The sequence below is a fragment of the Pelodiscus sinensis genome, unplaced genomic scaffold (genome assembly GCF_049634645.1).
Source record: "Pelodiscus sinensis isolate JC-2024 unplaced genomic scaffold, ASM4963464v1 ctg94, whole genome shotgun sequence".
NCBI lineage: Eukaryota > Metazoa > Chordata > Testudines > Trionychidae > Pelodiscus > Pelodiscus sinensis.
Genome location: NW_027465874.1, coordinates 130,517 through 142,649, shown reverse-complemented (window position 1 = coordinate 142,649; position 12,133 = coordinate 130,517). Strand labels below are relative to the sequence as shown.

General features: G+C 58.2%; 1 protein-coding gene across 4 annotated transcripts in view; it reads right to left on the bottom strand.

Annotated features, from left to right (window-relative positions):
• The window catches only part of SPRYD3 (SPRY domain containing 3), a 40,962-nt gene that overhangs the window by 6,064 nt on the left and 22,765 nt on the right, over nucleotides 1–12,133 (bottom strand). For all 4 annotated transcript variants that reach the window (XM_075915913.1, XM_075915912.1, XM_075915910.1 and 1 more), the window contains exons 7-8: nucleotides 8,885–9,034; nucleotides 5,365–5,422 (exon numbers count right to left, since the gene is read on the bottom strand). In XM_075915913.1, coding sequence (XP_075772028.1) covers nucleotides 5,365–5,422; nucleotides 8,885–9,034 — 208 coding nt within the window. The remainder of the gene's footprint in view (nucleotides 1–5,364; nucleotides 5,423–8,884; nucleotides 9,035–12,133) is intronic.

The window sequence follows — 12,133 nt, the reverse complement described above, 5'->3', positions numbered from 1 at the left end:
GGAGAGAAGGGGATGCACCCAGATGTGCAGGTTTCCTGCTGCCATGGGCCCGTACCAGCTGGAGGCAGCGAGCTATTGCAGCATGGGCGCAGGAGGGACTGTGCTGACCCGGGCCCATCCCTAGCAGCTGGGAGAGTGACAGGCATATTCACAGGGATGGGCTGCAACCACCCTCCCCTCTCGAGGGGCCTGCCCTATGCCCAGACTGAATTGCAGAGCCAGTGCCAATGTTCCTGCAGGCCAGGGAGAGGGCACAAAGGCACCTGCCCTTTGCTTTTAACCCCTCAGCCCTGCCCTATCAGCTCCCTTGCCAACCCCAATTCCCCCATCTGCAGACTGATCATGTGCTCAGAGACCTCAGCATCTAGTCTAGACGGCTGTGGCACGAAGCTGCTGCACCAGGGCCACCCACTGAACGGGGGCAGGGAGAGAAGCCGCATGTGTGCAAGGCTCTGTGAAGGGTGGCCATGCCTCCCGGCCATGCGGCTCGTTCGTGGATGTGGGCCAAGGGGCCACGAGGGCCAGGCAGAGGGCGGGGCCTCGGGCTGGCTGTTTCAGCAAATAAGGGAGATGCATCCAGTGAAGGGGCAGTAAATATTTCTTCCCGTTGCCAGAGAAACCCAAGCTGGGAATAATACTGTGCGCACATTCCTGTGCGTCACCAGCAGAGAGCCAGCGTGCCTTGTAGGGGATTCCCTGCCTCCTGCCACAGGCGGGGCAGGGCGAGCAACAGGGCCCATAAGTGACCACGAGCTGGAGAGACGCAGAGACCCAAAGCAGGCATGGAGCAGGGCCCTAGGGCCTTAACCCAGCCCTCCATGCCACGTGGGATGGAGCCCTGACTCCTCTGCACCAGGCCCCTGGACATTTTCCTGCCCACCAGCCATCTCAGATAGACCCCCCAGCAGACCCAGATCCTTGTCCTCTGCAGCCAGGGCAGCAGCTACCCAGCTTGCTACCCCTGGCTCCTTGCACCTACCCCCATGACCCACCACATCCCATCCCACCTCCCCCTCCTCTCAGAGGTAGGCCGGAATCCTTCCTTGCCCTGCACCCTGCCCAGGCTCAGAGCAACCCCGGCTGACGTGCTCTTTGCAGGCCAATGTCGTGAGCCCAGCGAGGCCCAGAGGGTTGCTAGCCCTTGGACACTGCCGGCACCACCGTGCTGCTAGCATAGGGAGCAGCCTTCGGGCTAAGTCTGGTGATGGAAGGCCCAGGACTGCATGGGGCAGTAGAGTGGTGCAGGAGCCCTGGGCGCCCTCAGAGAAATGGATCTTTGTTGCTTAGTTTTTCTATCAGCCCCAAGTGGAAGCAGGGCAGCATGGGCCCAGACCCAGTTCCTCTGCCCCAAAGAGCTTGCAGGTGATACAAAGAGCAGGAGGGGAAACTGAGGCACAGCCAGGGGCAGGGGCTTCTCCAAGGTCACCAAGCGGGTCAAGTCAGAGCAGGGCCTCGAACCCAGGTCTGTTGCTTCCCAACACCCTGAATCGTGCTGCAGCCTCAGCCAGTTACGCAGGCCCAGGCCCCCAGCCAGCTGGCTCACCAGATCCAACTCAGACTGTGCTAGGGCTGCTGGCCAGGCAGCTGAGCTCCAGCTAAAAAGCAAGCTCCAAAATGGGGGTGGGGGTGGGGGAGGTCGGGCTGGAGCCACAAGCGACAGCCTGGGGCTGCTGGGGAAGGAACGATGTGGCCAAGGGGAGCTAGGAAACTTGGCCACAAGTGGTTTGCAGTGGCTGCCTGCTGCACCTCATGCTGGACTGTCTGGCAGCTGGCCCGGCCTTGTGGCACCCGGCTGCAATACCCACCGGCTGCTCTGGGGGTGCTCACAGCTGGGGGGAGGGGGAGGGGGAGAACAACAGGCAAAGAAGGTAAAAGGCCACTGCATGGAACACCTTGCCCGAAAGTGAGCCAGGCGCTGCTTGTGACTGAGTCACGGGGCAGCTGGCTCCATGAAGACCTCCCGCAACCAAGCCCTCAGCTCACGCCAGCTGCAGCCCCAGGAAGATGGGCAGGGGAGCATCTCAGACAGCTAGGTGCCATCAGCACAAAGCTGTGAAAAACGAGGCCCGGGCAACAGCACTGCACCCAGGAGAGAGAGGAGAGCAGGACCCAGGCACTCGGACAGCAAAACGAGAGATTCCTCCCAGCCAGCCAGCCACAAACTGGAGGCCTGGGAGCCGGGTGGGCGATTACCTTCCCCTCTGGGGGAGAGAGCAGCAGAGACGGAAGGACAGGTCCACGCAATAAGCAGGAACCCAAGAGGCAGTTTAGAGCTGGGTTCCTGCCCTTTGCTTCTTCCCACTCCCATCGACATGGGCCCTCTTCCACGTAGCCACCGCCTGAGCGGGTCAGAGACGCTCTCGCCCAGCTGCAGCGCTGCCTCCCAGCTAGGGCTCCCAGGCCAGCGCTACCGCCTGGCCAGTCCCCAGCGAGTGGCTTTATTGTGGTTTCATGGAGTGCCTGTGTCTGCCAGAGGTTATGGCAGCGCGGAGCAGCAGCTGGCGCTGGAAGGCTGGGCAGCACGAGGGGAGAACAGGCAGCAGGAGAATTTTTCCAGGAAGAGGTGGAGGAGGAGGAAGGTGAAGTGGCCAGCTAAGGAAAGTGGAATGCCCTGCGAGGCAGCAGATCGAATACTTGGACAGGAATCTGAATGTTCCCCTGGCGCTGAACACTGGAAAGAAAACGCCAGGAACCAAAAACGTTTACAGCTTCCCCTTCAGAGAGAAAAGTCAGACAGAAAATAAAACCCTGAATCAGACAAAGGGAGCGTGGCCCAGGAGGTCAGACTGCCCGCAGAAGGGAACACAAACATGGGGGAAGGAGACTCCCAGCAGGCTTGGTCCCCAGGCCTTCCAGCCTGGTCATCTTGGAGCCAGAGGACCCGGTAGGATCACATGACCAGGCCTCGCTGGGTCACCATGGGTCGAGACAGCATCCACTGTTCCCCAGTCAGATCTGCTGCAAGGAGCCAAGACTGAAGGGCTAAGCTAGACCAGGGACAGCAAGAAGGCAGACAACCCACAGCACCACTAGACAGTGGCAACGAGGCTCCCGAATGGGGTGGCTCAAGCAGAGATGTTGACAACGTCCATGTACTGCTGGCTGTAAAACTCCTGCCTGCAGCGCTGGACTCGGACTCAAGAGACCTGGGCTCTAGTCTCAGCTCTGCCCCTGGCCTGCAGGATGACACGGGGCAAGCCACATCGCCACCCTGTGCCTCAGTTCCCCTATGTGCCATGCAGAATAAAAATACTACTCCGAGCTCCACTGCTGGGCTAGCCACATCCTATTCCTGAACACATGGCCGAGCCTTGGCAGGAGGAGGTAGCAGGGGAGCTGCGCAGACAGCTGCGGCTTTGACTTGCCAGGCGGCTCCTTCGATATTCAGTTGTGTGGTTATGTGCACCTGACCTTGTGGGGCTGGGCAGCAGCCCCGCAGCCAGGACCCCTGATTCCAAGGGGCTGGCCGGGAGTCCCAGAGCCTGGACTCCTGCCATGCAGAGCTAAAGCATGAACCTTGGAGCTTGGGAGGGCTAGCTGGCAGGCAGCCCCAGACCCTCAATCTTGTGGAACCAGCTGGGAGCCCTTGCCCTCTGCTGGGCTGGCCTGGCCCAGGTGGTAGCCCTGGTTCCCCACCCTGAAGGGCACAGCCCCAGATTCCTACTGCCTGGGGATGGCTGGTGACCATATCCCCGTCAGGCCAGGCAGAGCCACCTGGACCCTGCCATTCTGGGCAGCCAGAGCCGTGTGCTAACTGGGCTGCATGCAGCCTGTAGGCCAGGTGTTGAGAACTGCTGCCGTACCAAGCCCCAGCGGCCAAAGGTGACAGGAACAATCGCCCCCTTTACCCAGCAGCACTTAGCTCACAGCTGGGGGAGCACGCTGGTGAGAGCAGCTACAGGAGGACAGCTGTTTCACATGCCTGTAGCCCCTTCCCAGCTGACAGGGCCCAGGTGGAGGCCAGGGTTACAGCCCAAGGCCGGAAAGAGAACCCCAGTCTGGCTTGCCAGCCCCTCCTGGCCTAGTGCGGAGGACAGAGCACCATGAGGGAAAGCTCAGATCTCACTGCACTTGGAGATGACGGCCAGCAGGGACCACCCTGCTCATCTAATCTGTCCTCTTGCACATTGCAGGCCACTGAACCTCACCTGACCCTCTCTGGAAAGGAGGCTGCAGGGAGTCCAACCTGCTGCTCCCTGCTCTGCCTGAGGGGCCTAGTGCTGCAAGGCACCACCTGCTCCCTTGGGCTTTCGCTGTGAGCAACACAAGAGCCAGCTTCATTTCAACCTCTTGCCAAGAGCCCTGGGAGGGGGAAGGTGTCTGCAGCCCTCAGTGTTTGGGCCAAGCTTCCACAGAGGGGCTGGATGAGAACCATCCTCCCTGTGGCTCCATGAGCAGATAGGCAGGAGTGGGGACTTAGCAACCTACTCAGGACTCGCTGCTCTTCGTGGGCTGCAGTTCAAAGCAGGCAGAAGCCAGCATCAAGGACCCAGGGGAGAGGCTGGCAGCAGAAAGAGGCCAGGGCAGCTTTGATGTGAGAAGACTGGAAGGCAACAGGCAGATGAACTGAGACCCTCTGGCATGTGGCAGGTCCAGCTGGATTTGGCCCAGAGAACAAGCAGTCTCATAACTAAGAGAATCGCCACCATCCAGCACCAGCCGCATGTGGCAGCAGTAACAAGCGGGACTGTAAGCAACTGGAACTACTTGTGGACAGAACATTGACCAGCGTTCTTGGCTGATAACTTTGTGAGCACACCCGGGGCCTCATGGGAAACCAATCCTAGAAATCCCGCTGGTCAAAGCGGAACCAACCCTAAGTAAATCACCCCAGCCAGGCCCCTCTCAAGCTGGGCCTTAACCTCAAAGGAGGGACTGAAAGCTGCAATTTGCAAACCCACCGAGGGACTGAGATGTTGAGTTCCTGTTAGAAACTAAATGAGCACCAGGCCTCCACACTCCTCAGATAGCTTGAAAACAGGCAGCCTTGATGTTCTGACAGTGCAAAGGCAGGCTGCCAATTGCGGACTCCCCAGATGCCACATCCCACAGCCAGGTCTGCCCCAGAGCAGAACGAAACCTGGACCCTTTGACGTAAAGTTCCCCCAAGTGTTCGGCACACAAGCCCCAGAGGCACTGATGAACCCAATTCCCTTAGGTGCTTTGGAAAACTCCCCCACTACAAACTTGGTGTCCAGCGTTGGGGACTTGACACTCTCCCATCTCCCAAGTGGTGTGCACAGCTGCTTGCTGGGGACAGCCCAGGGATGATGCTGATGTACCAGGAGAGTGCATGCCCAGCTGGTTAGATTGGGAAGGGGCAGAGACTGATTCCCCACCACGTTCCAGTCCTGCCTCGCTCACCTGCATGGTAGGCCACAGACCCTCTGCTCCAGCCAGGATGTCGGTTTTTCGGGTAGTCCTAGGCAGAGAGAGGAGGGAGGGTGGGTCTCACAACTTCACTGGTTATCACCTACATCTCAGCCGCGGGGGATGCTAAAATATTTTCCTATAAAATGGGAGGTAGCATTTGGCCTCGGGAGGAGATGGAAAATGCAGCTGTGAAAGTGGAGCAGACACCCCCAATCGCCATGTCCCTGGTGTCCCTGCATGCCTACCTCCCACCACAGAGGGGCTGGACAGCAGCTGCTGAGACTCTCTTGGCATCAGGAAAGGGAGGGCCCCTGTGCACTCAGAGCCACTGGATGTTGTGAGTTAATTGGGAGGCCATGGCACGGCCTGCCCGGGTGCATGACTCTCCGGCAGGTAAATCTCTTGGAATGAGATGGCTGCAGAGCAATGAATGAGGAGGCACTGCACCGAGACAGAGCCCAAAGCACCAGGGATGCCCGAAGGCTGCCAGCAGGCTAGCCAGCTCCAGCATGAGTCAGGGGTGACTCAGGGCTACCTGCTCTCTGGCGCTTTCTGGGGCCAGTTTGAAAGATTCTCTTGGGACCTGCGCTGCAACTTGCTCCACTGTGGCCCAGCCCCGTGCAGAGCCTGTGCTGGCTGACGCCACAGCGGGAAGGCTGGGGACAGTTCCGTTGCAGGCCTCAGAGGAACTGCGGGGCTGCCAGCCACAGCAATATCACCTGGCCATCAGACAGGAAGGATGGTCCAATGGTTGGGACACAAACATGGGACTGAGTCAAGAAGCGGCTCCTGTGTGACCTTGGTCCAGGTATCCAGGGTACGTCTACCCTGCACTCTGACCCTGGATCCTGACTGCTTTGAGCCCAAGCTGCCTTCCATACACACACAAATCAGTCTGACTTGGCATCAAGTCCACAAGACCTGGCTCCAAGGACCCCACAGCGCAGGGCTGACAGCTCAAGGCCCAGCAGCTGTAAACCCAAGTTCACAATGGAGTAAGGACACACAAGGAATCCCAAGTCCAAGAGCCCTGGTCCCACAGATTCAGGTTCAGGGGACAGTGTAGACAGACCCATCGTCTGTGCTTCAGTTCCCCATTTGTACCACAGAACTGCCCTGCTCCCAGAGGGCGTGGGGGGATTTAAATACACAGGCCGTAACGTGCCCACATATGATGGCACTGAAGAAGTACAGGGGGTCGATGGAATTCAGGGTTTCCAGCTCATAACCCGTCACGTTCCACCTGGCTGCCCTCGGGACCATTTCTACTTATTTGCTGCATCCCACAGCAGCAAACGCAGGCAAGGAAGAGCGTGATTACACAGGGTCGTTTCTGGCTGCTTCCCTGCCTGCGCTCTAGCGGCACTTCCAGCCCTTGAGGGCCATTCACCCGTGGCACGTTATTGTCCTACTAACAGAGGAGTCTTGGAGGTCTGGCCCCAGATGGATTCCCTCGCTTTCATTGCAGAACTCATGTGAAACAACAAACTGTGAAGTCTGCCTCTGGCGTTTACCTGTCATCAGCTCTTCTTAATCACCAGCCCTCGCTCTTAGCTCAAAGTGCTCTCCACAAGAGATAGTGTTACCCCCACATTACAGATGGGGAAACTGAGGCACAGAGGGGGAAGTACCAGCAGCAGACCTCGGACTAGAACACACCTTCTCTCTTAGGGAAGAAAGCACCTAGAGAGGGCTGTGCTGGTCCCATTCTTTAAGCCTGCTTTGCACTTAGCCATTTGATCGGCAGAGCTATCGCCGTTGGGGTAGTGTTTTGCTGCCACGATTCTGCTATTAAAGCCCTACTGTAGAGCATTATCCCAGTATAAAACGGCTGATGCTGGTATTGCTTATTTTGCTCCCAGAACCTGGATAAGCCAGTGGGCGTAGCCACCACAGTTAATGCAGCAGAACCGAAGCGCGCCTCTGCTGAGAGTGCCATCAGAGGTGCGCAGTAGGGTGGCTGTCTTACAGCACAGACAGACACTAGGAACTGACCTGAGAGCCCAGTCCCTCATCTCCAACCACTCACTGCCCCAGAACATCACACAAGGCCTAGGGGGGTAAAATGGCCAACGCCAACCAGAGCAGAGCTGGAATGTGAGGGCATGGGAGAAAGGAAACTGGCAGCGCCAGCTCCAGGGCCGGCTCTCACACGGCATAGGCCTGGCAGGCCTGCCGTGCCCCGAGGAACACTAGCCGCAGCTGGGGCGGGATGGCGGGGAATGCGCTGCATTGCCCGGGAGGCGAACGTGTGTGCATGAACCCAGACCACATGTCGGGACAAACCCAGAAACAGATGCTGCATCTGACCGGAAAGGAGCGGGGGTGGTTTGCATTCTCAAGAGAGAGGCAGCACGACCTAGTGGGTGGCGCCTCCATGGCAATCAGGTGAGACTTCACAGAAGAAATGGGCCAGGCTGGATCACTCTCTAGCTGGGGGTCATGGATGGTTAGAAAGGGGCTTTTAGGAAATAGGCAGGATGATAAAACACACAGCTTATGTAGCAATCAGGGCAGCTCTTGGAAGCTAAGCAGGGTCAAGCCAGGTCAGCACATGGACGGGAATCCTCCTCAGAACAACCACTGAGGGTATGTCTACACTAGCCCCCAGTTCAAACTAGGGTGGCTAATGTAGGCATTTGAACTTGTAAATGAAGCCTGCAATTTAAATATCCAGGGCTTCATTTGCATGTTCCCGGGCAGGCACCATTTTTAAATCCCCTTAGTTCGAACTGACTGCCTGCGGCTACGTGCGGCATTCAGAAGTTAATCCGAACTAAGTCCTTAGTTCGGATTAACTGTTACTCCACCTGCAACGAGGTGTAGCAGTTAATCCCAACCCAGCCTCCGGCTGTGGGCATCCAGCCCTGGCGAGGGAGGGGCTGGAGATGGCGGAAGGTAGTGACAGCAGATGGAAGGTCCCAGTTGTGCCCTCCTGCCACAGCCATCCATCCCCAGGCTCTCTTCCTCCTGCCAGAGAGCCTGAACATAACAAGCGATCTCTCTCCTGCCGTCCATCTCCAGAGGCAGACATTAACTGTCTCCCATGGCCACGTGGGAAAGTGAAGCGCTGCAGAAAGAGCCTACAGTCGAGACAGGAAAGGAGCCCCGGTGCCCAGACTCAGTCAGTAGGCATACTCCCCACTTTCCTTACACAGAGCCAGGAGTGCTAACAGCCCTTGGCAGGTCTGGGTGATCAGGGACATTACCTAGGATTTGATATGGCCTTAATCACCCTCATATCAGCACCCCACGTGCTCTCAGATTGTATCCTTCTGCCCAGCATGGGAGGTAGGGGAGATTTATCCCTGCTTGACAGGTGGGAAACAGAGGCACAGGTCAGAGTAAGTGCCTTAAGGTCACGCTGGAAGTGGGGCGAGGCCAGGAACTGCAGCCATATGTCCTGAGCCCCAGCTCAGCCCACCCTTGCTATACGCAGGCTCGCGGACAGACACACACAGTGGACAGATGAGGCACCCAGGTAGAGGGTCCTTCCCCGAAGCAGCTTTACCTTCCGGGCCAGGCCTAGCGCAATGTAGCACTTCTCCCCAGGGTCCACAATCTCCACCTCAAAGTAGTGACTCCTGGTGCTCAGAGGGTGCCTGGCCTGGGCCAGTCCCACATCGATGATGCTCTTCCCCTTGCCCACGTACTCCAGGAGCTGCAGAGAACAGAGTGGAATCAGTCCCCAAGAGCAGATGCCGGCCTGGGGACCCAGCAAGCAGGAACTCCCGAGGCAGCAGCTCTCACCATTCCCAGCTAGCCAGGACCTTCCCCTCACGCAGCACCACAGAGGATGGGGTCAGTCCCTGCCCACTAGGAATGTAAAATCCCATTCAGTCAGTTAACCCGCTAAACATTATGTTTAACTGCTTAAACGGGGCAGGCATGAGGCCGCTCCAGCCAGCTGGGCCACCAGTTATCCACTGATATCCCCACTACCCACCAGGCCCACAACCCCTGAGCTGTAGAATGACACATTGTCTGCCCCAGAAAGGTCTCCCGCCAGTGCTGCCAAGCACTCTGCATTGCACAAGTGGGCCTCAGTCCTGATCCAGAGGGAAGCCTGGACTGCAGGTGTCATCTGTCCCCAGCCAGGGGCATTTTGTAGCAGGGCAGGGGGTGAAAGAGGATGTCCCTCTGCTCTCAGGCCCAGTTTAAATCTGTGGCACTAGCACCAGGTGGCGTGAATGGCTTTTGAGACTGGCTGTCCCTTTGCAGCCCTTTGGCCGAGGTCACTTATTTAGTGCTCTAGCTCTGCCTACTGGCAGGGCTTATTTGCCCAACATGGGGGGAAAGGAGGGCTCTGCCAGATTTCAGAACTCTTTCAACAGAAGAGAGTAAGGAAGTGACAAGCCAGTCAACCTGCCCGCCTGGCAAGAGGAGGTCAGGGTCAGACAGAAGAGATGTCAGGCCTTGCCCACATTGTGCAAGATAGTAGCCCCGTGTCTGCGAGTCTGTAACGCTGACACACATGGCCACGCCCCTTGGCCGTGTACATCAGCACCCCGCTCAGCTGGGCCCTGGCAGGAGGGGAAGGAGGGCAGGGTGCTGACGTACATGGCCAAGGGGCGTGGCCGTGTACGTCACCACCCCCCCTTCCCCTCCCGCCGTGGCGCTGAGTACTGCGCCCCTCAGCCGAGCCGCTACGGACGGAGGGGAAGGGGGCGGGGCAGTGATGTGACGTCACCGCCCCCCCTTCCCCTCCCGCCGTGGCGCTGAGTACTGCGCCCCTCAGCCGAGCCGCTACGGACGGAGGGGAAGGGGGCGGGGCAGTGATGTGACGTCACCGCCCCCCCTTCCCCTCCCGCCGTGGCGCTGAGTACTGCGCCCCTCAGCCGAGCCCCTACGGACGGAGGGGAAGGGGGCGGGGCAGTGATGTGACGTCACCACCCCCCTTCCCCTCCCGCCGTGGCGCTGAGTACTGCGCCCCTCAGCCGAGTCGCTACGGACGGAGGGGAAGGGGGCGGGGCAGTGATGTGACGTCACCGCCCCCCCTTCCCCTCCCGCCGTGGCGCTGAGTACTGCGCCCCTCAGCCGAGCCGCTACGGACGGAGGGGAAGGGGGCGGGGCAGTGATGTGACGTCACTGCCCCCCCTTCCCCTCCAGCTGTGGCACTCAGCTGAGTACTGCGCCCCTCAGCCGAGCCGCCAGGGGAGCCAGCAGCGCAAGGGGCCGTTTGGGCTCCCCTGTGGCGGGAGGGGAAAGGGGGGGCGGGTTGGTGACATACACGGCCCTGCCCCCAGCCATGTACGTCACCGCCCCGCCCCGCCCCCCCTCCCTTGCGGCAGCTTGGCAGGGGGAGGGGAAGGGGAAGGAGGGTGGGGAGAGGTGGAGGGGAGAGAGAGGCAGGAGGAGGAGGAGGAGAAGAGAAAGGGAGAGTGAGAGGCAGGAAGGGGAGAAGAGAAAGAGAGAGACAGGAGGTGGAGGAGAGCTGAGAGAGAGCGGGAGCGAGAGACCGGAGGCTCAGGAGAGAAGGCCAAGATAGAGGAGAGACCTGAAAATCCCGTCTTATGAGGGGCTAATTGGCTAGTTGAGGAAGAAAGAGGCATCATCTAGGGAGCAGAATGAGATCACTCGGTCCTTTCAAACACGGGGGCGGGGGGAAGTCTGCAACAAGTCGTTTGAGGACACCCCCTACCTCCTACAGACCATCCAGAATGCCCCACAAGCAACTCCCCCAGAGAGCCCTGAAAAGTCATCAGGCTGGGAAGGAAAGGGGACTCGTTCAAAGAAACAGCTTCTGCTGGAAAGAGAAACTAGATCGTGTCCAAGTGGTACAGGCTGTATTAAATGCATTTGACTCGGGACCTGGTTTGGAGAGGGCAATGGTGGTGGAGGGGGAGGGGGGGTAGAAAAGTTGCATTTTCAGTCCCTGTTGCCCTGGAAATCCAAAGGGAATTGGAAAATCTGGGGGTTTGGGGAGGAGTGTGGGATGTTTACAAGGCTGGGAGCTTTGCAGATTCATGAGGCAAGCTCTGTGTCATGAGGTTTTCTTTGGACAGTGCCCGACATTCCAACTCTTGCTTCACAGACATCAGCTTTTGTTTCCTGCCTGTAGCAAGCCGGGGCCTTGTCCCTCCTAACGCAGCTGCGTGGAAAAATATCCCTTCAGGGATCAGAAACGAGACAACCTCCTCTCCCCAGAGCTGCCTGGGCTCACCTCATAGGAAGAATCTTATTCACACTCATAAGATCACAGTGGCAAGAGTCGGCACACAGTGTAATCATGAAAACAACACACAAACTGGCCGACAGCTGGATCTGACAGATTAGTTTGCAATAGGCTCAAAGCATCTTGTCCATTTCAGTTCCTCCACCCCACCCTGTGTCTCGAAGCCGGCTGCATGTTGAACCAATATTTGCCGACTCCTGCCAAGCCATGGAAAGGGTCAGTGGTTTACATTTTTCCACTCGGTCGCTGCATTGCCACGGGATTCTGAGAACTGCTCATCCATCTAAGCACTAAAATAAAATCAGCATGAGGCTCTGGAAGACGAAGTCAGCTCAGGTCACTCCTTGACAAGGAACAACACTGCAAAGAGACTAAACGTTCCCTGTCTGGAAGCAAGCTTAGAAGAGAAGGATACTTACATAGGGTTGGCTCCTTCGATGAGAGCAGCAGATAATGCACGTGGCTGCAAGTTATGCATGCATGTGGCATCCAGACAGGCCTGGAGCCAATGACAGCATCATTCCAGGAGCTGGTCCTACATACAGGTGGATGGGAAGGAACCTGCTCAGCATCATGTTAAGAGGA